Source organism: Heliangelus exortis, chromosome 17, assembly GCF_036169615.1.
Source record: "Heliangelus exortis chromosome 17, bHelExo1.hap1, whole genome shotgun sequence".
Classification (NCBI taxonomy): domain Eukaryota; kingdom Metazoa; phylum Chordata; class Aves; order Apodiformes; family Trochilidae; genus Heliangelus; species Heliangelus exortis.
Genome location: NC_092438.1, coordinates 2,049,199 through 2,070,544, shown reverse-complemented (window position 1 = coordinate 2,070,544; position 21,346 = coordinate 2,049,199). Strand labels below are relative to the sequence as shown.

General features: G+C 57.0%; 3 protein-coding genes and 1 long non-coding RNA gene across 5 annotated transcripts in view; 3 read left to right on the top strand and 1 right to left on the bottom strand.

Annotated features, from left to right (window-relative positions):
- The window catches only part of CHTF18 (chromosome transmission fidelity factor 18), a 15,398-nt gene extending 13,206 nt beyond the window's left edge, over positions 1 to 2,192 (bottom strand). Inside the window, exons 1-6 of the mRNA XM_071761248.1 lie at positions 2,036 to 2,192; positions 1,268 to 1,432; positions 1,007 to 1,124; positions 750 to 924; positions 200 to 289; positions 35 to 87 (exon numbers count right to left, since the gene is read on the bottom strand). Coding sequence (XP_071617349.1) covers positions 35 to 87; positions 200 to 289; positions 750 to 924; positions 1,007 to 1,124; positions 1,268 to 1,432; positions 2,036 to 2,117 — 683 coding nt within the window. The 5' untranslated portion in view covers positions 2,118 to 2,192. The remainder of the gene's footprint in view (positions 1 to 34; positions 88 to 199; positions 290 to 749; positions 925 to 1,006; positions 1,125 to 1,267; positions 1,433 to 2,035) is intronic.
- Positions 2,193 to 2,217: 25 nt separating this feature from the next.
- RPUSD1 (RNA pseudouridine synthase domain containing 1) lies at positions 2,218 to 10,454 on the top strand. The gene is given in 7 exon segments (XM_071760459.1): positions 2,218 to 2,340; positions 3,365 to 3,534; positions 3,537 to 3,555; positions 5,787 to 5,910; positions 5,999 to 6,101; positions 6,190 to 6,291; positions 8,161 to 10,454. Coding segments are annotated over 7 exon segments (957 nt in total). The 5' UTR covers positions 2,218 to 2,293; the 3' UTR covers positions 8,553 to 10,454.
- Positions 10,455 to 12,193: 1,739 nt separating this feature from the next.
- Positions 12,194 to 13,640, top strand: LOC139804199 (uncharacterized). 2 transcript variants are annotated; one of them, XR_011729304.1, is made up of 4 exons: positions 12,194 to 12,334; positions 12,753 to 12,846; positions 13,254 to 13,285; positions 13,591 to 13,640. It is a non-coding gene; the product is annotated as an uncharacterized lncRNA (long non-coding RNA). The 2 variants fall into 2 exon arrangements; XR_011729303.1 differs by having other exon boundaries at positions 12,195 to 12,334; positions 12,727 to 12,846.
- Positions 13,641 to 13,863: 223 nt separating this feature from the next.
- LOC139804236 (mesothelin-like protein) lies at positions 13,864 to 21,174 on the top strand. The gene is made up of 12 exons (XM_071761247.1): positions 13,864 to 13,880; positions 15,533 to 15,722; positions 15,807 to 15,997; positions 16,079 to 16,169; positions 16,265 to 16,400; positions 17,382 to 17,563; positions 17,696 to 17,851; positions 18,050 to 18,186; positions 18,425 to 18,558; positions 18,726 to 18,826; positions 19,732 to 20,446; positions 20,542 to 21,174. Exons 1-12 carry the CDS (start codon positions 13,864 to 13,866, stop codon positions 20,622 to 20,624), a joined length of 2,133 nt encoding a protein of 710 aa, XP_071617348.1. The 3' UTR covers positions 20,625 to 21,174.
- Positions 21,175 to 21,346: the final 172 nt, after the last annotated feature.

The following is a 21,346-nucleotide window of genomic DNA, read 5'->3' as shown; positions in this document are numbered from 1 at the left end:
TGGACAGGAGTGGGATTTTATCCCAAAATCTTACCTGTTTATTATCTCTGTCAGCTGCTGTGATACCTCCTGAAGATGCCTTCGGCGCTGGAGAACACAGAGGGTGAGGGGGGGGTCAGAGACCCCTTGGTGACCTCCTGGCTCCAGGGGAGCAGGGATTTAGCTTTCCAGAGGGAAGACAGGACGGTTGGTACGGTACCTCCTGATCCACTTGTTCCTTCAGGTAGGAGAAAGGCACCCCCAGCAAGTGGAGTGGCCTGCGGGTGTTCCAGCCCAGGGAATCAGGGAGCTGTGAGGAGCAGAGGACACACACACCAACCAACCATCAACACTCCACAGATCCCCTCCTGAACTGGGTGAAATCCCAAAGAAAGAATCCCAGAATGTTCAGGTTGGAAGAGACCTCCAAGAGTTGGTCCAACCTTTGACCAACACCACACTCAACTCCTAAACCCTGTCCTTAAGGACCAAGTCCCCAAACCCTTTTAAATGCCTCCAGGGATGGTGACTCCACCCCTGTCCTGGGCCATCCCAATGCCTGACAACCCTCTCAGGGAAAAAAAATTCCCTAACATCCAGCCTGGTGCAGCTTCCACCCATTCCCCTTTCTCCTATCCCATCCCTCAGGAGCAGAGGCTGTTTCCCTCCACGCTCCAACCTCCTCTGAGGTAGTTGGAAGAAAGCTTTTAGGAAATTGGAAAAAAAAACCCACCTGGCTTTCATTTCCTGGCTTTCAATTCCTTCCTTACCTCCACTCCAGTCCTGGAATGCTCATCCCTCAAGACCATGAAGACCCTGGTGCCCTGGGTGGATGTGACGTTGATGTAGTCCTCCAGGATGGGTGCCCGTTTGAGGACCCTTTTCACCTCAGAGGGTGGTGTAGTCTGGAGAGGCACCATGCCACTCATCTCCAGGGGATCCAAGCTGGAGGACATCCCTTGCCTTTAGCAGGGATCAAGGGCTCTTTCCCTCACCCCGGCTAAAAGCGAGGCTCAAGGTGCCCGACCTGGCAGCCTGAGGTGCCCCCGGGACAGCATCTTGGAGGTCAGCAGGAGAAAACTCATCATTTGCCCCAAAATTCAGCTTCTTAACAGCTTCCAGCCGCTGGCGCTTCGGCTTCGGGGCTGCGAGAGGCACCAGGACGGGAGGAAGAGGAGGAGAAGCGTTGCTGACCGAAGGCACCCAAAGGCCCCCACGATCGGGGCAGAGGGACCAGAACCACGCAGGGACCTCCTGGGGCTGCAGACCCGGCTCGGGCCAAACTTACTGCGGGCTGCGGGGGATGGGGGGGAACTGGGGGGATCGCAGCCCCGCTCCCTCTTCCCGGGGTTGCTGTCCCCGAGGGGATCCCCGGGGGGGTCAGGCTCCTCCGGCAGCTGCTTCTTGCTCCGGAACCGGGAGATCTGGGGGCCGCTGGGTGGAAAGGGATCATCTGCAAGAGGGGGGCAGGACGGGACCGCTCACCGGACCAAGACCCACGGTGGGACAGGCACGGGCGGCACCGATCCCACCCGCTCCCTCCTTCCACCGGGACCGGGATCCAGGACCCGGCACCCCAGCAGCAGCCAGCACCCCAGAACCCAGAACTCAGCACCTCAGCACCCCAGCACCCAGAACCCAGAACCCCAGCACCCAGCACCCAGAACCCAGCAGCACCCCAGCACCCAGAACCCAGCATCCCAGCAGCACCCAGCACCCCAGCACCCAGCACCCCAGCACCCAGAACCCAGCACTCAGCACCCCAGCACCCAGCACCTCAGCACTCCAGTACCCAGAACCCAGCAGCACCCAGAACCCAGCAGCACCCCAGCATCCCGAACCCAGCACCCAGCAGCACCCAGCAGCACCCAGAACCCAGCAGCACCCAGCAGCACCCAGCAGCACCCAGCAGCACCCAGCAGCACCCAGAACCCAGCAGCACCCAGAACCCAGAACCCAGCAGCACCCCAGCATCCCGAACCCAGCACCCCAGAACCCAGCATCCCAGCATCCCAGCACCCCAGCAGCACCCAGCACCTCAGCACCCAGCACCCACCTCCCAGCTCCGCCAGTACCTCCAGCTCGTCCGCGAACCGCTGGTAGAAGCCCTCCTCGGGTGCCTCCTCGGTGCCCGCCATGAACCCCGCCGGCTCCGCGGTTCTTCCGCCCGCCGCGCCGCAGCGGAGCCGCCTCTGATTGGACGGGACGGGACCTGCCGGAAGAGGCGGCGTCGCTGATTGGATCCGGCGCGGCGGGGCCGGAAGAGGCGGCGGCGCTGATTGGACGGGACGCGCGGCCCTGGCGCCGCCGCTGGATGCGATGTAACCGCGGGGACGGCCCGGGCCGGGGACCGCGCTGCAGGTCGGGCCGGGGCGGGGTTCAGGGCCGCGGGTCGGGTCGGTACCGTCCCCTGCGCTGTGTGTGTCCCCTCCGCCGTGTGTCGTTGTCACCTGCGGGGCGGTCAGGGCGTGCGGTCCCGAGATGGCGGCCCGGTTCCGGTCGGTAAAGGACGGGGCTCGGTTGGGCCGGTACCGTGCGGCTGCGGGGCCTCCAGGCGCGACACCGAGAGAGTGTCCGGTGTGACAGCGGGAGGCTGCAGGACACGTACAGCCTGGTGGCACCGGCACGGAGACAGCACCGGTACTGCTGCGGGACCTGCGGGGCGTGAGGCTGCGGGACACGGGCAGCAGGACATGGGGCTTGCTCGGGGACACCTCGGGCACCAGGACATCGCCGGTCCTCTTGGGTGCTCCTGGCCCTGTCTGCTCTTCCCTGGGTCTTTTGCTCCCAGGGGGTGCTGTGCCCATCCCTAAGGGTCCTGTGCCCATCCTTAATTTAAGGGTGCCATGCCCAGCCCTAAGGATCCTGTGCCCATCTTTAAGGATGCTGTGCCCATCCCTAAGGGTCCTGTGCCCATCCTTAAGTGTGCTGTGCCCATCCCTAAGGGTGCTGTCCCTATCCTAAAGGATGCTGTACCCATCCCTAAGGGTCCTGTGCCCATCCTTAAGTGTGCTGTGCCTATCCTAAAGGATCCTGTGCCCATCCCTAAGTGTGCTGTGCCCATCCTTAAGGATGCTGTGCCCACCCCTAAGGGTGCTGTGTCCATCTTTTAGAGTCCTCAGCCCACCCCTAAGGATGCTGTGCCTATCCTAAAGGATGCTGTGCCCATCCCTAAGGATCCTGTGCCCATCCTTAAGGGTCCTGTGCCCATCCCTAAGGATCCTGTGCCTATCCTAAAGGATGCTCTGCTCATCCCTAAGTGTGCTGTGCCCACCCCTAAGGATGCTGTGCCCACCCCTAAGTGTGCTGTGCCCACCCCTAAGGGTGCTGAGCTCCTCCTGGGGCTGGGGTCTGCCCCTCACCTCCCTCCTGGTGGTCCCTGCAGGGCACTGGCCATGGAGCCAGGCACCATTGACAACCTCAGCATCCTGTACCAGAGCTCAGACTTCATCGTGGTCAACAAGCACTGGGACCTCCGCATCGACAGCAAGATGTGGCACCAGCCCCTCACCCTCCAGAGCCAGCTCAAGCACCGCTTCCCCGAGCTGGCTGACCCCTCACCTACTATGGCTTCAGGTGAGGAGCTGGGGACTCACCCCTGTCCCCCCAGCCAGCCCGGGGACACGTTCCATGTGCTGGGAATCGAGTGTGGAATCATGGAAAGGGACCTCAAAAGGACATCGGGTCCTGGGGCATCTCCAGCAGGTGACACAGGGACACATCCAGGTGGGGTTTGAGTGTCCCCACACCCTCCCTGGGAAGCTGTCACACTCACAGTTAAAAAATTCTTCCTAATATTTATATGGAATTTCCTATGCTGCAGTTTCTAACCTTGTCCTGTTGTTGGTCGATCCATTTCCAGAGCAATCAGTTGGGCACAGCCCCCACTGTGATTTCCTTCTCTTGCCTTAAATCCAAGATTCCAAAGCAGGTTATCCCTCCTGATTCCCAAGCAGGTTATCCCTCCTGATTCCAAGCAGATTATCCCTCCTGATCCCAAGCAGGTTATCCCTCCTGATTCCAAAGCTGGTTATCCCTCCTGATTCCCAAGCAGATTATCCCTCCTGATTCCCAAGCAGGTTATCCCTCCTGATTCCCAAGCAGATTATCCCTCCTGATTCCAAGCAGGTTATCCCTCCTGATTCCCAGCTGGTTATCCCTCCTGATTCCAAGCAGATTATCCCTCCTGATCCCAAGCAGGTTATCCCTCCTGATTCCAAAGCTGGTTATCCCTCCTGATTCCAAGCTGGTTATCCCTCCTGATTCCCAAGCAGGTTATCCCTCCTGATTCCAAGCTGGTTATCCCTCCTGATTCCCAAGCAGATTATCCCTCCTGATTCCCAAGCAGATTATCCCTCCTGATTCCCAAGCAGGTTATCCCTCCTGATTCCAAGCAAATTATCCCTCCTGATTCCAAGCAGGTTATCCCTCCTGATTCCCAAGCAGGTTATCCCTCCTGATTCCAAGCAAATTATCCCTCCTGATTCCAAGCAGGTTATCCCTCCTGATTCCCAAGCAGGTTATCCCTCCTGATTCCAAGCTGGTTATCCCTCCTGATTCCCAAGCTGGTTATCCCTCCTGATTCCCAGCAGATTATCCCTCCTGATTCCCAAGCAGATTATCCCTCCTGATTCCCAGCAGGTTATCCCTCCTGATTCCCAAGCAGATTATCCCTCCTGATTCCAAGCAGGTTATCCCTCCTGATTCCCAAGCAGATTATCCCTCCTGATTCCCAAGCAGGTTATCCCTCCTGATTCCCAGCAGGTTATCCCTCCTGATTCCCAAGCAGATTATCCCTCCTGATTCCCAAGCAGATTATCCCTCCTGATTCCAAGCAGGTTATCCCCCATGAGTTCCCATCCAGCTGGGATGCCCTGCACCTACCTGGCTCAGTGCTGGGCACTTCACATGTGGGTATAGGGAAAGGGAAACTGAGGCACCCTGGCCAGGATCAGACCTGAGAGGATTGCAGAGGACAGGGCTGGGAGTCAGAGAATCAGAGACTCAAAAGTGTGGGGTTGGAAGGGACCTCGAGAGATCACTGAGTCCAACCCCCCTGCCAGAGCAGGGTCACCTCCAGCAGGTGACACAGGGACACATCCAGGTGGGTTTGAGTGTCCCCAGGGAAGGAGACTCCACACCCTCCCTGGGAACTGTCACCCTCACAGTTAAAAACTCTTCCTAATATTTATATGGAATTTCCTTTGCTCCAGTTTCTAACCTTGTCCTGTTGTTGGTCAGTCAATTTCCAGAGCAATCTGTTGGGCAGTTCCTTCTGGAACTGAGGGGCCAGAACTGGACCCAATATTCCAGCTGCATCCTCACCAGGGCAGAGTAGAGGAGGAGTAGAACCTCTCTCAACCTCCTAACCACCCCTTTCTAGTTCACCCCAGGTGCCAGTGACCTTCTTGGCCAACAAGGGTGTTGGCTCATGCTCATCCTTCCATCCACCAGCACCCCCAGCTCCCTTGGCACCCGTGCTGCTCTCCAACAGCTCAAACCCAACTTCCACTGGTTGGAATCTTCCTCCACCTCTTACCTCCTCCCCAGGTTCTGCCACCAACCTTGACTTCTCCACCAGTGGGGCCCTCTCCTGTACTGGTTGGAATCTTCCTCCACCTCTTATCTCCTCCAAGGTTCTGCCACCAACCTTGACTTCTCCACCAGTGGGTCCCTCTCCTTTACTGGTTGGAATCTTCCTCCAGCTCTTTTCTCCTCCCAGGTTCTGCCACCAGCTGGATTTCTCCACCAGTAGGACCCTCTCCTTTACTGGTTGGAATGTTCCTCCACCTTTTATCTGCTCCCAGGTTCTGCCACCAGCTGGATTTCTCCACCAGTGGAGCCCTCTGTGTCGCACTCAACAAAGCGGCGGCGGGAAGCGCCTACAAGTGTTTTAAGGACCGGTTGGTCACCAAAGCCTACCTGGCCCTGGTAAGCCCACCCCACCACAAACCTCCTTCTGGTTGTATCTTCTGAGCTTGATAAACTGCTGGGTCTTGGTGGGCTTCGTGTCCTGCAGGTCAGGGGCCACGTCAGCCAGAGCCGAGTGACGATCCGCTACGCCATCGGGAAGAACACCACGGAGGGCATGACCCACATGATGTGCATCGAGGGCACAGAGGGTGAGTGGCTCCCACCCGACCCCCCCCTGTGCTGGGGGGAGCTGAGCCAACCCTTCCCCTTCTTCCCCACCTCCGGATCTCGTTGCAGGCTGTGAAAATCCCAAACCTTGCCAGTCGGAGCTGATCGTGCTGGAGCACGGGTCCTACAGCGGAGACCCCGTCACCAAAGTGCTGCTGCAGCCATTGACAGGTGGGGGCTGCAGCTCTGATCTGGTCCCTGCCACCTGTCCCCAACACCCCAACAAGGTGCTGGGGCAGAGCTGGTGGTCCAGAGGAACCTGGGCCTTGGTGGCAATGGGGATTTGTCCTGCAAAGTGAAGCCTGGGAAGGGCTGAGTGGGGCTGAGAGCTGCCCTCAGCTCACAGGGGACTTGGTTCTCTGATCTGGGGGGCTGGGAAAGTCCTGTTGGGTGCATTGTCACCTCCCTGGCCTCGAGGAGGGTCTCAGGGCTGAGCTGTGTCCCTGGGTCATCAGGGAGCAGCTGAGGGAGCTGGGGGTGTTAAGGATGCTAAGGGGGGACCTTCTGGCTCTCTACAGCTCCCTGGTTGGAGGGAGTTGGGGTTGGTTTCTTCTCACATGGAACAAGAGGAAATGGTCTGAAGTTGCCCAGGGGAGGTTTAGATTGGAGCTTGGGAACAATTCCTCCCTGGAAAAGGTTGTCAGGCCCCCTGCCCAGGGCAGTGGTGGAGTCCCCATCCCTGGAGGGATTTCACAGCCCTGGAGAAGTGGTGCAGAGGGACAGGGGGTAGTGGTGACCTTGGCAGTGAAGTTGGCCTTGATGATGATCTCCCAGATCTTTTCCAGCTGACTCCTCCATTTTCCATTGTCGTTGTCAGCTTCTTTCAGAAAAAATCAGAACTCTAATTTTCAACAGCAGAATAATTCAATTTTTGTCAATAGCTTAATCTACCCTTAAAATTAATAAGCTTTATCTTCAAATAATAATTCTTATACCATTTGATGTGGTATATATAACTTCTGAGTACTGGATTAAAACTGGTTCAGGAATTAATACAACGTTAAGTACCTTGGATCCATTATGGATGTTTAGCTGGTGGAAAAAGGGTCATTATTTTGTAGGCAGCAGCAGTGTTTCTGAACAGTACTAAAGTAGATTGTCTTCCAGAAGAAGCAACAGATCCAGTATCATATTTTGATAGCTCTTCAATAAATGTCTCCATCTTATTTTTATTCATCTGTGGGGGGAGGAAATACTGTATTAATAAAAAAATATAAAAATTTTCAGGGGAGGGTTAGGTTGGACATTAGAAAGAATTTCTTTCTGGAGAGGGTGCTCAGCCATTGGAATGGGCTGCCCAGGGAAGGGGTGGATTCTCCATCCCTGGAGATATTTCCAAAGAGCCTGGATGTGGCACTCAGTGCCATGGGCTGGAAACCACGGGGGGAGTGGAGCAAGGGTTGGACTTGATGAGCTCTGAGCTCCCTTCCAGCCCAGCCAATTCTAGGATTCTATGATAAGGAAGCTGGGACTGCCCCGAGCTCAGCCTCAGCCCTGCTGCTGCCTGCCCGGGGTGTCCCCAGCACCCTGGGGACAGGACAGGACAGGACAGGACAGGACAGGACAGGACAGGACAGGACAGGACAGGGTGCTGCCACCCTGCTGTCCCCAAGGACCCACTGCCGAACCGAGCCGACCCGGTGCCCCCCAGGAGAGCTTTGGTTGCAGGGCTCCAGCCCGTGGGAAAGGTGAAACAAATCATAAAGAAGTCTGGAAAATTAGCAGCTAATTAGCAGCAGCAGCATCACCCCACGGGTGCCCCTGCCCTGCTGGTTTTGCTCCCCAGCCTGAGGCATTTTAGGTTGGACATTAGAAAGAATTTCTTTCTGGAGAGGGTGCTCAGCCATTGGAATGGGCTGCCCAGGGAAGGGGTGGATTCTCCATCCCTGGAGATATTTCAAAAGAGCCTGGATGTGGCACTCAGTGCCATGGGCTGGGAACCACGGGGGGAGTGGAGCAAGGGTTGGACTTGAGGAGCTCTGAGCTCCCTTCCAACCCAGCCAATTCTAGGATTCCACTCCTGCTCTCCCTCTCCTTCAGGTCGGACTCACCAGCTCCGTGTTCACTGCAGTGCCATCGGCCACCCCATCGTGGGGGACTTCACCTACAGCCAGAAGAAGGACAGCAGTCCCTACAGGATGATGCTCCACGCCTACTACCTGCGCATCCCCACCGGCAAGGAGCTCATCGAGGTCTGCGCCCCGGACCCCTTCCTCACCTCCATGGACAGCAACTGGGTGCCCCACCACGTCACCCACCAGCTGGATGAGACCATCCAGGAGCTGAAGGACAAGGTGATGGAGAAGAGGGAAGAGGAGGAGAGCCGGGAAGCTGTGCCTGGTGGCAGAGGAAGGGAGGCACCGAGCCAAGCCGAGAGCCCGGAGCAGCGAGCTGGGTGCCAGCAGTGGTTGGCTGAGTGGGCTCTGGAGTGAGCACCCATCCCAGCTCTCCAGTTCCAGCCCAATTGCTCCATTTTTTCTCCTGGTGGGTCCCCGCAGAGCCCAGTGCTGACTCCACACCTGCACGTTGTCTACACCGTGGCTTCCATCACTCCCAGGGCTGGGATCGGGCAGATTTTAGCAGCTGGTAGGGTGGGTTTGGTTTTTAACTTCCACATCATCCATCTGGCCACTGGATGCCCCTGTTCCTAATTCTGGGCCTCAGCAGCAGCAGTCAGTGTGTCACATTCCAGCTTCGAGTGACCCTAAAGCTTCATGTCCCTGTCCCAGGGCTTGGGCACAGCCAGGGCAGCACAGACACTGCCTCTGCCACCAGCATGATGGACAAACCTGCAAACCCTCAGTGGAGTTCAGGATGCTAAAATACAGCAAAGGGAGAGGAGAACGTGCTGGGTGGAGCTCCCGTGTCCCCAATTCCTGTCATTCCAGCCTGCTGGCACACAGGGAAGGGGGACAGCAAGAAGCTGAAGGGAAACCTACAGGCACCAGCAGCCCCCTTGGGTCCTGGGGTGGCCCTGGGTGTTTGGTGGGCACAGGAGAGGTCCCTGCCTGCCTGTCCCTGCCCATGCACCCTCCTTCCTGCCCCCACCCACACTTGGTTCTTCTGAAAGGTTTGCTGAGGGTGAGCAGGTTGATAGGAATGGATTTTAAGCTTTTTTCCACACATCCCCCCTCCCCCCAATTTCTAGGAGAAGAACCCAGACTTTTAGTGGTTCTGAAATACGGGTGGTCTCAGAAATGTGTATTTTTAGTGCTGGTGTGGTCAGACACCCAGCAGCCCAAAGCTTTTTTATTAGGTGGTGTTATTCCTTCTGCTCGTGTTGCCTTGCCCCAGCACCCACTTTTACCCCGGGAAGGATGTAACCCCCCCCTGAGACAGCTCAGAAGGCACAAGCCCCTTTCTGCTTTACCCAAACCAAGGGGAATAAAACTCCTTTTAGGTCCTGATTGCTGCAGGGTGCCAGGGCCAGGTCCTTTGGGTGGGGAGTTTTTTGGGGGCTCTGGAACAGCAGGAGCAGCCAAGGAAAGGGTTGGAGATGGACAAAGGGCTGAGGCTTGATGTGAAGAGTAGGAAGAATTTCTTTGGCACTATCCTTGTGCTGCTTTGCTCTCCTTCCCACCATTCCCAGCCCATGGAGGGCACCTGGAGCAGGAAGAGGACAGGAGGACAGAGGGACAGGGGGGCTGGAGCCCATGGCACACAGAGCCCCACACCTCCAGCACCTGCCCAGAGCTCTCATCACCCCACAGTCCTATTTCAGAATAGTGGTTCCACACCACCTGACAGTGGTTCCACACCACTCCTCTTCCTGCCCTGAAGCAGGGAGATGGGTCCCAAAGCTGTAAATTAATGCCAGGAACCTGATTGCCATGGAGACCCAGAGGAGTTAGGGGGGAGATGGGCAACATCAGAGACAGGACACAGCCTGCCTGGTGTGGGAACCATCCCCACTGGGTGACAGGGGACACCTTGGCTCAAGGATTCCCCCAGCTGTGGGGCTGGTGGGCTCTGGGGTGGTCTGTGGGGACCATGCACAAGGGGAGGGTGATGGACTGTCAGTGCTAGGGGGGCTGGCACCCTGTGCTTGCCTGCTTGAGGAGCCCCTGCACCCTGTACGTGGCACTTTTACCCAAAATGGCAGCAAAAAGAGAGAAATTTGTATTTTCCTTACCCTGCAGGGGAGGTTCCCAGCTCTGCTGCCTCCTCTCTGCGTCACCTTCACCGCGTCGTCCGTGAATCCACTCGTGGAGGGTGGGGGGTGGGTGGGGGGGTTTGTGATGGGGTTTGTGTCTCGTGCCATCCTGTACAGCTTGCAATAACCCTGATTTTGTCTTGCCCAGTACCCCAGTAAACCATGACCTGTGTACCCTGCACCTCACCCCTGGCTCTCTCAATCCACCCGGGTCGGCATCTTCGGGGCCGTGCTGGGGGCTTCCAGGAATGAGCCCTGACTGGCCCAACAGGACCAGCTCCAGCCTGCTGTGGGTCCTCGCCCTGCTGAAATCCCTCTCCCTGGCCGAAACCACCCACCTGAAAAACCTTCCTGGATTTAGTAACTCTGACACAGCTCTGACCAAGGATGCCCGAGGTGCCCGGGGCAGATGCCGCTGCCTCGGCCCTTCCCGTCCCTGCCCTCTGCCCACTTCAACCAGTACCAGTGGCTGGGATTGACCCAAATCAAAGCACAGAGCTGGAAAAAAAAAAAAAAACAAACAAAAAATCCTCATTTCAAAACACCAGAGAGCAGGCAAATGGTGGTGGTTAGGGTGTGCAGAGGGAAAGCTGCCACCACGCAGGATTTCTAAAGGATTCCTGTGTGTCAGCTGGCATTCCCTGGGTTGGAGCTGCTGGAAAAGGCAGTGAAGATCCAAAGGAATTATTTGCAGCCTTCAGGGGGTGAGGTTTCTAAGGTTATAAACCTGCCAAAGGGAAAGAAGCAGGTGGTGAAGAGGAGGGAGGGTTTCCAGCCCCCCTGGCACAGGGGATGCACCCAGCACCCATCACCAAGGCCCTGGGGAAGGGGCTTCAGCAGATGCTTCCCAACACATCAGGTTTGAGGTGGATGCCCCTGTGCCTGCTCCTTCCCAGGTTGTTTCAGGGCCAGCTTTAAGCTCCGTGGGGACAAGGTGGACCTGGTGACCTGTGAAAGGTCCCCACGTGTCCCTGTCCTCCTGCCCCAGCCACCTCTGCCCAGCAAGCCTGAGGCAGGGGCTGTGTCCCACCAGCAGAGCCTCACAGCAAATAATTTTCTGTAATTTTACTGCTCCAACAAGAGCTATTTTTACAGCAAATCCTTCCAAAATAGAAACCAGAAACACCAGCAGAGCCCAAGCCCTGGTGCTGCAGGACTGGTTGCTCAATGGGGGGGGGACAGGGAGCACTGGGGGGGAGGGAGGGGGTGACAAACAAAGGGTCCAGGGACCCTTTGCAATGGGTGATGTCCCCAAACCAAGCAGGTGGTGCAGCCAGGTGGCAACCCCAGCCAAGTGTTTCCCCCCTTCTTCCCTTTTCCTGGCACCAAAGCTCAGGTGATGCTTCAGGTGCCACACAAGCACCAGGTTTTCCTCACACAGCCTGGGAAGGGCTTTGCTTTTCAGTTTCCCTTCTTCATGGCACGTGCTGGGTGGTATTTCCAAGCAGGTTCAGAAATTCCAGGGAGAAAGCTGTAAAAACAAAACAAAACAAAAAAAAACAAAACAAAACAAAACAAAACAAAACAAAACAAAACAAAAAAAAAAAAAAAAAAAAAAAAGGGAAGGGGGTTGTCTATGGTGCAGGCCATAGGATGCAGGTGGGGATGCATCCCAGAGGGGTGCTGAGCCCATCCCCCAGGTCTCAGCTGCTCAGCCCTCCAATACACCCCTAAACACCTCAAAAGTTTTTGCACCAGCAGGGAGGAGAACCTTTGCCTCCATCAGGAGCCCAGAAATCACCAAACAGGGAGTTTTAACCCATTTCCCCCCCACCAAAGTGACCTTTAGAAAGAAAGGAGGTAAGGAGGGGGGGGGGGGGGAGGAAAAAAAAAAACAAAACCAACCAAAACCAAGCCCGGGAGAGAAAGCAGCTTTACAAAACACTGTGTTGAGAAACTGCCCCGTCACACCCCCAGTTTCAGAGCAACTTCCCCACCCCACAGCAGATAAGTGCTGAGCTCTCCCCGGCCCCATCCCCATCCCGCCCCATCCCCCGGCACCGCGGGGGGGTCAGCACCTTCCCCGCCGGAATCCTCATCCCACAACCCAATCCCACCCAGGTGAGTGGCTTGGCGAGGTCCCTGGGGGGATTTCGGGACCATCCTGAGGCTTAGAGGGGAAAAAAAAATTAAAAAAAAAAATAAATCCCTGCTTCTATTGCCGAGGCAAGAAGGTGATTGCTCCGGGTGGGATTTCTGGAGCTGGGGTTTATTTGCTCTTGGGGGGGTTTTATCTGAGGGGGTGGGTGGAGGGGAAGGCACTGCCTGCTGGGTTGTACTGGGTTCCTCCCAGTCTGTACTGGTGGGGTCCCTGAGGAGCTGGGGGAGAGAGGAGGACCCTGTCCCTGCAGGGGATGGGTGGGAGCTGGGTGTCAGAAAGGACAAATTATTGTACAGGACGAATTAATAACAGGTGGAGGATGAAATAATTTTTTTTTTTTCCTTTCTGTAAGATTTGAAACCTCTTCCTTGGCTCCAGAGGGGTTTGTGTGGGTACCTTCCCCAGCTACAAGGACAAAACCCTGACACAGACACCATGGTGTGGGCAGCCCTGAGCATCCCCCCCTCCTTCTGTGAGTTCCACCTTGTCCCCCTGGCCCTACCCCAGGACCATCCCCCTGGCACTGGGGATGCTCCAGCTCCCCCTGCTTTTCCTCCCTTTGGTTCTGGCACTCTCTGGGTGCTGCCTCCTGCTCCCAGCAACATCCTCAGGGATTTTTTCCCAGCACAGATGCCAGAACCCTGCACAAACACATGGCCAGGGGCAGGTTTAGCACTTTTTGGCTTCCAAACCCACCCTAAGGACACCCCAGGGGCTGCTGCAGGGTGGTCACCTTTTTGCTAAATATTCTTAAATTGACAAAGAAAAGGCCCTGCCCAGATTTTATACCTGGAGCTGCTTTAGAGCATCCCCCAACCCCCTTCCTCCTGGGATTTCTCTACCAAGGGTGCTCCCTAACAGGTTCCCTCTCCATTACAGGTGTCACCAGAGCCCTGGTGAAAGCCACACTGGTGAGTGAGTCCCCACCAGCTGCTCCAGTAGCTCCCAGTACACCAGGAGATGGCCATTTTCCCTGGTGCTGGGAGTGACAGCTGTGGTTCCCTCTGTCCCCACCAAAAAGCCACCACCTCCCCTCTGCTCCCTGGGCCACCTCCCTTCCCCATCTACCCCAAACCAAGGCCTGGGAGACCCTAAACCTGATGGTCCCCCAGACACAGCTCTGAAGGGGAGGGGGGGGAGGGCAGATCCCATTCCCTGGGTTGAAATCCCTTTGTCCCTTGGCTGAGTGTCCCCATGTCCCCTCCTCCCTCCCCAGGCCACCCTGCTCATCACCTGCATCCTGCCTGCCACCGAGCAAGATGCTGGGTAAGTACCAGAACCATCCCCTGGGCAGGATGGGGGTCCTTGGGGGTATTTTTGGGGGCAGGGGGGGGGTGGATGTCCTGTTTCTCACCACGTCCACGTCTTGGCTGGATGCTGTGCCAAGTGACTCGGGCTGGATGAGGTTTAGAGCCTTGCACAGCCAGTTCTGCCCGGGGAGCTCAGCTGCTCCTGGAGAACAAACACACCAAGAATTTCCTTCCCCTTTATGGGGCTGACGTGGAGGTAACAGAAACCTCCCCCTCCCCGAGATAAAATCCAGGTTCTGCTGGTTTCTCCCTCACCCAAAACCTGGCAGCTGGTGGCCACCTCTGGGGGACAAGGAGCCAAAATCTGGGGGGTGGTGGCCACCTCTGGCTTTGGGGACAAGGAGCCAAAACCTGGCTATGGTGGCCACCTCTGGGCTTGGGGACAAGCAGCCAAAACCTGGCTATGGTGGCCACCTCTGGGCTTGGGGACAAGGAGCCAAAATCTGGGGTGTGGTGGCCACCTCTGGCTTTGGGGACAAGGAGCCAAAACCTGGCTATGGTGGCCACCTCTGGGCTTGGGGACAAGGAGCCAAAAGCTGGGATATGGTGGCCACCTCTGGGCTTGGGGACAAGGAGCCAAAACCTGGCTATGGTGGCCACCTCTGGACTTGGGGACAAGGAGCCAAAAGCTGGGATATGGTGGCCACCTCTGGGCTTGGGGACAAGGAGCCAAAACCTGGGGTGTGGTGGCCACCTCTGGGCTTGGGGACAAGGAGCCAAAACCTGGGATATGGTGGCCACCTCTGGGCTTGGGGACAAGGAGCCAAAACCTGGGGTGTGGTGGCCACCTCTGGCTTTGGGGACAAGGAGCCAAAACCTGGGGTGTGGTGGCCACCTCTGGACTTGGGGACAAGGAGCCAAAACCTGGGATATGGTGGCCACCTCTGGGCTTGGGGACAAGGAGCCAAAACCTGGCTATGGTGGCCACCTCTGGACTTGGGGACAAGGAGCCAAAACCTGGGATATGGTGGCCACCTCTGGACTTGGGGACAAGGAGCCAAAACCTGGGATATGGTGGCCACCTCTGGACTTGGGGACAAGGAGCCAAAACCTGGGATATGGTGGCCACCTCTGGCTTTAGGGACAAGGAGCCAAAACCTGGGATATGGTGGCCACCTCTGGGCTTGGGGACAAGGAGCCAAAACCTGGCTATGGTGGCCACCTCTGGACTTGGGGACAAGGAGCCAAAACCTGGGATATGGTGGCCACCTCTGGCTTTGGGGACAAGGAGCCAAAAGCTGGCAGCTGGTGGCCACCTCTGGCTTTAGGGACAAGAAGCCAAAAGCTGGCAGCTGGTGGCCACCTCTGGGCTTGAGGACAAGGAGCCAAAACCTGGGGTGTGGTGGCCACCTCTGGGCTTGGGGACAAGGAGCCAGAATCTGGCGTGTGGTGGCCACCTCTGGGGGACAAGAAGCCAAAACCTAAGGTGTGGTGGCCACCTCTGGTCATGGGGACAAGGAGCCAAAACCTGGGGTGTGGTGGCCACCTCTGGCTTTGGGGACAAGCAGCCAAAAGCTGGCAGCTGGTGGCCACCTCTGGGCTTGGGGACAAGGAGCCAAAAGCTGGCAGGTGGTGGCCACCTCTGGGCTTGGGGACAAGGAGCCAAAACCTGGCTATGGTGGCCACCTCTGGCCATGGGGACAAGGAGCCAAGGAGGGTCCTCTCCTCACCCTTTTTCCCTCTGAGGATGAGGCCAAGCTGGTGTGGGGTGCATGGGGTTGGGTGGCCCCTGTCCCATATGTCCTCCCCAGGACAAGAGGAGAATCCTCTCCAGCCTGGTGCATCCTCAGCAGGGAGCAACCACTTCAAATGACCCTCCCTAAACCCCCCCAAAAATCAAGATTAAAGATCTCCTGGTGGAAACCCCATCACCCCATCCCTCCCCACTCCACTGACTCTTGCTCCCCACAGCTTGGCCAAGGTGGACTCTGGGACCTGTGGAGATTTTTATGCCCGGGCTTCCCGTGGGAACCTGGAGCTGCTTCCCAAGGGCTCATCCCAGAGGAAGGAGCTGCTCCAGGGGGCTCTGAGCTGCCTGGTGAGTGGGGAGCAGGCTGGGAGGGGGCTGCCAGGGACCCCCCCGCAAACCCTCATCACCCCAAGCTTGGGATCTCTCCTCCAGGGGGTGAGGAGCAGGCAGCTGAGCCCCGAGCAGCTGAGGAGCCTGGGGGCACTGGTGTGTGACATGGAGCCTGAGACCATCCCAGCCTCAGCCCCCGCTGTCCTGGAGAACCTGAAGCTCTGCCCGGTGCTGACAGGAGCCCAGGAGGATGCCCTCAACGCTGTCCTCCTGGGGGGTGACACAGCCTACGGGTGGGTGAGGAGGAGACCTGAGGGGGTGGGTGGGTGATGGAACCCACCAGCATCCCACCCTTCTCCTCCCTTGGCCCACAGGGATCCTTCCAGCTGGGATCTGGGGACTCTGCAAAGCCTGGGACCACTGGTGCTGGCTCTGAACCAGACCACGCTGAGCTTGGTGGCCCAGGTGAGGTCCCTGTCCTGGAGAGCAGGGGGTGAGGGTCCCACCGTCCCCTCCAATCCTCTGGGACCCAGCACCCTCTGTCCCTTTCCCCACCCCAGGAAGCACGGGAGGCTTTGGGCAGGAGCATCGCAGCCACCCCCAGCCCTCAGGGACCTTCCAAGCCCTTGAGGCTCCTCGGGGACTTCGCAGCAGCCTCGGCTCCATCCCATCCCAGGCTGAAACGTGGCACAGAACGTGAGCATTTCCCTCCCCCGCGGCCATTCCTGAGCAGTTCTCAGCTCTTGGGCAAGGGGCAGAACATCCCCAGGGCTTGTTGGCATCTGGGTGCCCTCCAGGGAGGGGGTGAGGACTGGCAGAAAGCTGGGGGATTCCTGAAAAGTAAGAAGGGAGGTGGGAGAAGGCAGCTTTAGTGGGGGGGTTTGCTCAGCCCTGGGGGGGGCAGCAGCCAGGAGGGTGCTGAGGATGCTGAGCACCAGAGGATGATGAGGACCAGAGGATGATGAGGACCAGAGGATGATGAGGACCAGAGGATGATGAGCACCAGAGGATGATGAGGACCAGAGGATGATGAGGACCAGAGGATGCTGAGCACCAGAGGATGATGAGCACCAGAGGATGATGAGGACCAGAGGATGATGAGCACCAGAGGATGATGGGCACCAGGGGATGATGGGCACCAGGGGATGATGAGCACCAGAGGATGCTGAGCACCAGAGGATGATGAGCACCAGAGGATGATGAGCACCAGAGGATGATGATGAGCACCAGAGGATGATGCTGAGCACCAGAGGATGATGAGGACCAGAGGATGATGGGCACCAGAGGATGATGGGCACCAGAGGATGATGATGAGCACCAGAGGATGATGGGCACCAGGGGATGATGGGCACCAGGGGATGATGAGCACCAGAGGATGCTGAGCACCAGAGGATGATGAGCACCAGAGGATGCTGAGCACCAGAGGATGCTCCTGTGGGTGATGATGGGAAAAGGTTCAGCTTACCTGAGCATCCTGAGTTGTGCAGGACAAAGGACACAGCAGCAAGTTCTTCAGGAACAGGCTGAAGGAATAAGGCTGGGGACCCTGTGGGGGGGGGAAGGACAGGTTGAGCTAAGGTGTTGCTATTCCATGAGCACCCAACCAGGGCTTTTCTGGGGTGCTGTGGGCCCAGGTGGGAAGGGAGCAAAGAGCTGAAGTGTCCTCCTTGTCCCCAGGCTGCCCATCCACCCCCATCACAGCCAGCACCATCTCTGACACCTTCATAATCATCGACTACACCACCGAGGAGTTCAACCTCTGCCTGAGCAACGAGGTTTTAAAAGCCAACCTGAGGGCCCTGCTGGACCAACCCTTCAGCTCAGACTACATCAGGGTCATAAAAAGCAGGATGGACCAGGTGATGGGGGGCAGGAGCCCCTGCACAGCCCCCCCCTTGGCATGGGCTGCAGGATGGGCAAGGCTGGGTCCTCTGTGCCCATTTTTCCCTCTTTTTCCCTTCCCTGACCACTTTTTCTGCCTGGCCCTACAGATGTACCCATCAGGGATGCCTGAGGAGCAGCTGCAGCTCCTGGGGCCTCTGTCCCGTCTCTACTCAGTGGAGGAGATCAGCAAGTGGCAGGTGACATCCAATGACACCCTCTGGATCCTGCTCAACCCCTCCGATGGACGATGGAGTTTTGCCCAGGTAAACCCCCCCCTGCAGCAGACCAGTGGCCCAGCCAGGGAATGCTGACCCCAAACTGGGAGCACTGGGGATGCAGGCACTGGGGATGCAGGCACTGGGGATGCAGGCACTGCCCCTGGGGGGGTTTGGGCAGCACCAGGATTTCCAGCAGGAACATTTTCCATCCCTGCCTGCAACCCCCTGCCCTGTGTTTCCCAGGTCCAGCAGCTGATCAGAAGGTACCTGGAGCTGGGGGGCACCCTGACACCACCCTTGATTCAGAAGATGGGTGGGAAGACCCAGCTCTGTCACCTGAAGGAGAAGCAGCTCCAGAAAATATCTCCAGAAGCAATCAGGTAAAAACCACTCCTGAGGAATTCTTTTTTCACCCTTCTGAGGTCCCTGAGACCCCAGGGGAAGGGGGGGATGTAGAGTCCCCCCCATGGTGGGATGGCTGCATCCTGCTCCCAATTCCAGAGCCCCCAGAACCCTGGGCAGGGACCCCCTTATCCCCCCCACCACCACCAGAATGGGTTGAGCTGTGGTTGGGGTGGTGGGCTCAGCTTTAACCTCTGAACCTTCCCTTTTCTCTAGGACTCTTGGAAAGCTGGACATCTCCTCCTGCTCTCAAGCCCAGAAGGATCAGCTCTACAGAGCAGCCCAGGAGGCCTTTGCTGGCCAGACTGGCCCCCCCAGGGCTTATTATTGCCACATTCAGCCCTTCCTGGGTAGGGGCTTCAGCCTTCCCCCCCCTGCCCACTGCAACAGAGCTGGGACCCCCCCTTCCTCACCCAGGGGGGGTTTCAGCCATCCCAGAGCCCCATCTGGCAAGCTCCAGAGCCCTTTCCAAAGCCCCAGAAGTGTTGGCACGTGGTGTCCCTCCCCTTTCTTTCAGGTGGAGCTCCAGTGCAGGACCTGAAGGAGTTGGCTGAAGCTGAGGGTGCCATAGACATGGACATGGCCACCTTCCTTGCCCTGAATCCCAAGGAGCTGCAGGTACCTCCTTGGGATGCTACTGCTTTTTTATTTTTTTTTTTTTTTCCCTGCTGAAGGACAGGGCTGAGCTTGAGGGTCAAGGCCACAGCCCCATCCCATCACCAAGGCTCTATTTATTTTTTTTTTTTTTTTTTACCTTTTCCAACTTTCTTCTGGAAGAGATGACTTCTTCTGGAAGGGGTGGTTTCTTCTGGAAGGGGTGGTTTCTTCTGGAAGGGATGGTTTCTTCTGGAAGGGATGGTTTCTTCTGGAAGGGATGACTTCTTCTGGAAGGGATGACTTCTTCTGGAAGGGATGTTTTTTTCTGGAAGGAGTGGTTTCTTCTGGAAGGGGTGGTTTCTTCTGGAAGGGGTGGTTCCTTCTGGAAGGGATGACTTCTTCTGGAAGGAATGTTTTTTTCTGGAAGGGGTGGTTTCTTCTGGAAGGGATGGTTTCTTCTGGAAGGGATGACTTCTGGAAGGGATGTTTTTTTCTGGAAGGAGTGGTTTCTTCTGGAAGGGATGGTTTCTTCTGGAAGGGATGACTTCTGGAAGGGGTGGTTTCTTCTGGAAGGGATGACTTTTTGTGGAAGGGATGTTTTTTTCTGGAAGGAGTGGTTTCTTCTGGAAGGGGTGGTTTCTTCTGGAAGGGATGACTTCTTCTGGAAGGGATGACTTCTTCTGGAAGGGATGACTTCTTCTGGAAGGGATGGTTTCTTCTGGAAGGGATGGTTTCTTCTGGAAGGGATGTTTTTTTCTGGAAGGGATGGTTTCTTCTGGAAGGGATGGTTCCTTCTGGAAGGGATGACTTCTTCTGGAAGGGATGGTTCCTTCTGGAAGGGATGGCTCACTCCTCAGTGCTGTTAGGAGGGCACTTGGTGGTGATGCAGAGGAGGCAGGAGGGTGATGGTTGTGTTTGTGTTGCAGAAACTCAGCATCAGGGATGTCAAAAAGCTGCTTGGGGTAAACCTGCCCAAGCTGAAGGAAGCTGAGAAGAATCCCGTGGTGATGGGCTGGGTGAAGAGACAGTCCCAGAGGGAGCTGGATTGTATCCTGGGAATTGGCCTGCAAGGGGGGATGCCAGAGCCCAGCCCCCCAGGGACATCCCCCCCTCCTGAGCCCCCCACCCTGGCTGGAATCACCCCCTCTGCCTCCAGTGCTGTTGGGCTCCCCGATGCCACCCCCACCCACCCCACACCCAGTGTCCCCTCTCTGAGCTCTGTCCCATCCCCTGCTCTCACAGACGCAGTCCCCCCCACCAGCACCACCAGTACCACCCCAGTTGGTACCACCCTCACCACCAGCACCCCCCTGCTCTCCACAACCACCCCAGCACCCGGGGGCAGCACCCACCCTGCTCCCACCCTGAGCACCCCCAACCCTCCCAGCACCCTTGTCCCTAAGTCCCCTTCCACACCTGCAGCACCCACAGACAGGAACCTCCCTCCCCACAAACCCACCCTGATTCCCAGCTCCAGCCCCCAGAGCATCATCCCAGCCACCAAGACCACACCATTCCCATGCAAGACCAGTGCTCCTCCAGCCCCTTCTCCCACTGAGGCCACCAAGCAGCCACCCAGGGGCATGACAAAGCCCCCAACACCGACCCCCAAGGGACACCCCAGCCTGCAGCCTCCAGCTGGTAAGGCAGCAGCAGCCCCCTGGCAGCTCCCAGCTCCCCTTGGCATGGATAATCTGATTTTTTTTTTTTTTTCCCCATCTCTTTTCTCCCCCAAGGTGCAGGATCCAGGCTTTCCTCCTGCCTCCTGCAGGTCCTGCTGGCAGCCCTGGGCAGCTCACTGCTGAGAGGGATGCTCTGATCCTTGGACCTCCAGAACCCTGCTCCTGGAATCCCACCTCTCATCCACACCATCCCAAAAAACCACCACATTCCCTGCTGGAAAGCATCAGCCCTGGAAAGGAACAGATTTTTTGTCCCTTTGATTCCAGCACAGCATTTCCCTTATTATTTTGGGGACAGGTACTCTTCCAGCCCCATGAGTACTTACTAACAAGTTACTCCATGCCCCCCAGTTTCCAGGAACACTGCTCTGACTGGGTGCACTCACACTGACAGCTTCAGCTTTACTCACACAGGGGAGTGTTTTACTTCCAAGCTGATCCCACTGGGATCACCCAGGGGCCTGAGTTCCTGGCAGCTGCAAACCCAGCAGAATATATGGCCCAGCAACCCAGGCTGAGAGCTCAGAGATCCAACACATCCCCTTTAACCTGTTCCATGAGCTCAGGAGCTGGATCAGGATGTGCTCAGACTCCACAAAGCCTCATTAGAGGGATGGTTAATTGAGGATGGTTTCTCTTGCTTACTGTGCAATACCACACAATAAAACAGAAATCAATTTTTTTTTTTTTTTTTCCTAACCAAACGTGGACTTTGAGGTGTTCCATGTGTGTATTGCAGTTTTCCTAGCTAGGTTCATTCTAGTTTCTACTCCTTTTTGCTTTTTCTTCATTCCCTACTGCCTCCTCCTCCCCCACCTTCACAAATGTTTCTCCCTCCAACTTCCTCATCTTCCACTTC

Bases quoted from the DNA above. Each gene is read 5' to 3' on its own strand.
- LOC139804236 (XM_071761247.1), top strand. The intron at 17,852-18,049 runs GTAAACCCCCCC...TGTGTTTCCCAG, and splicing joins GACGATGGAGTTTTGCCCAG to GTCCAGCAGCTGATCAGAAG. The intron at 20,447-20,541 runs GTAAGGCAGCAG...TTCTCCCCCAAG, and splicing joins CAGCCTGCAGCCTCCAGCTG to GTGCAGGATCCAGGCTTTCC.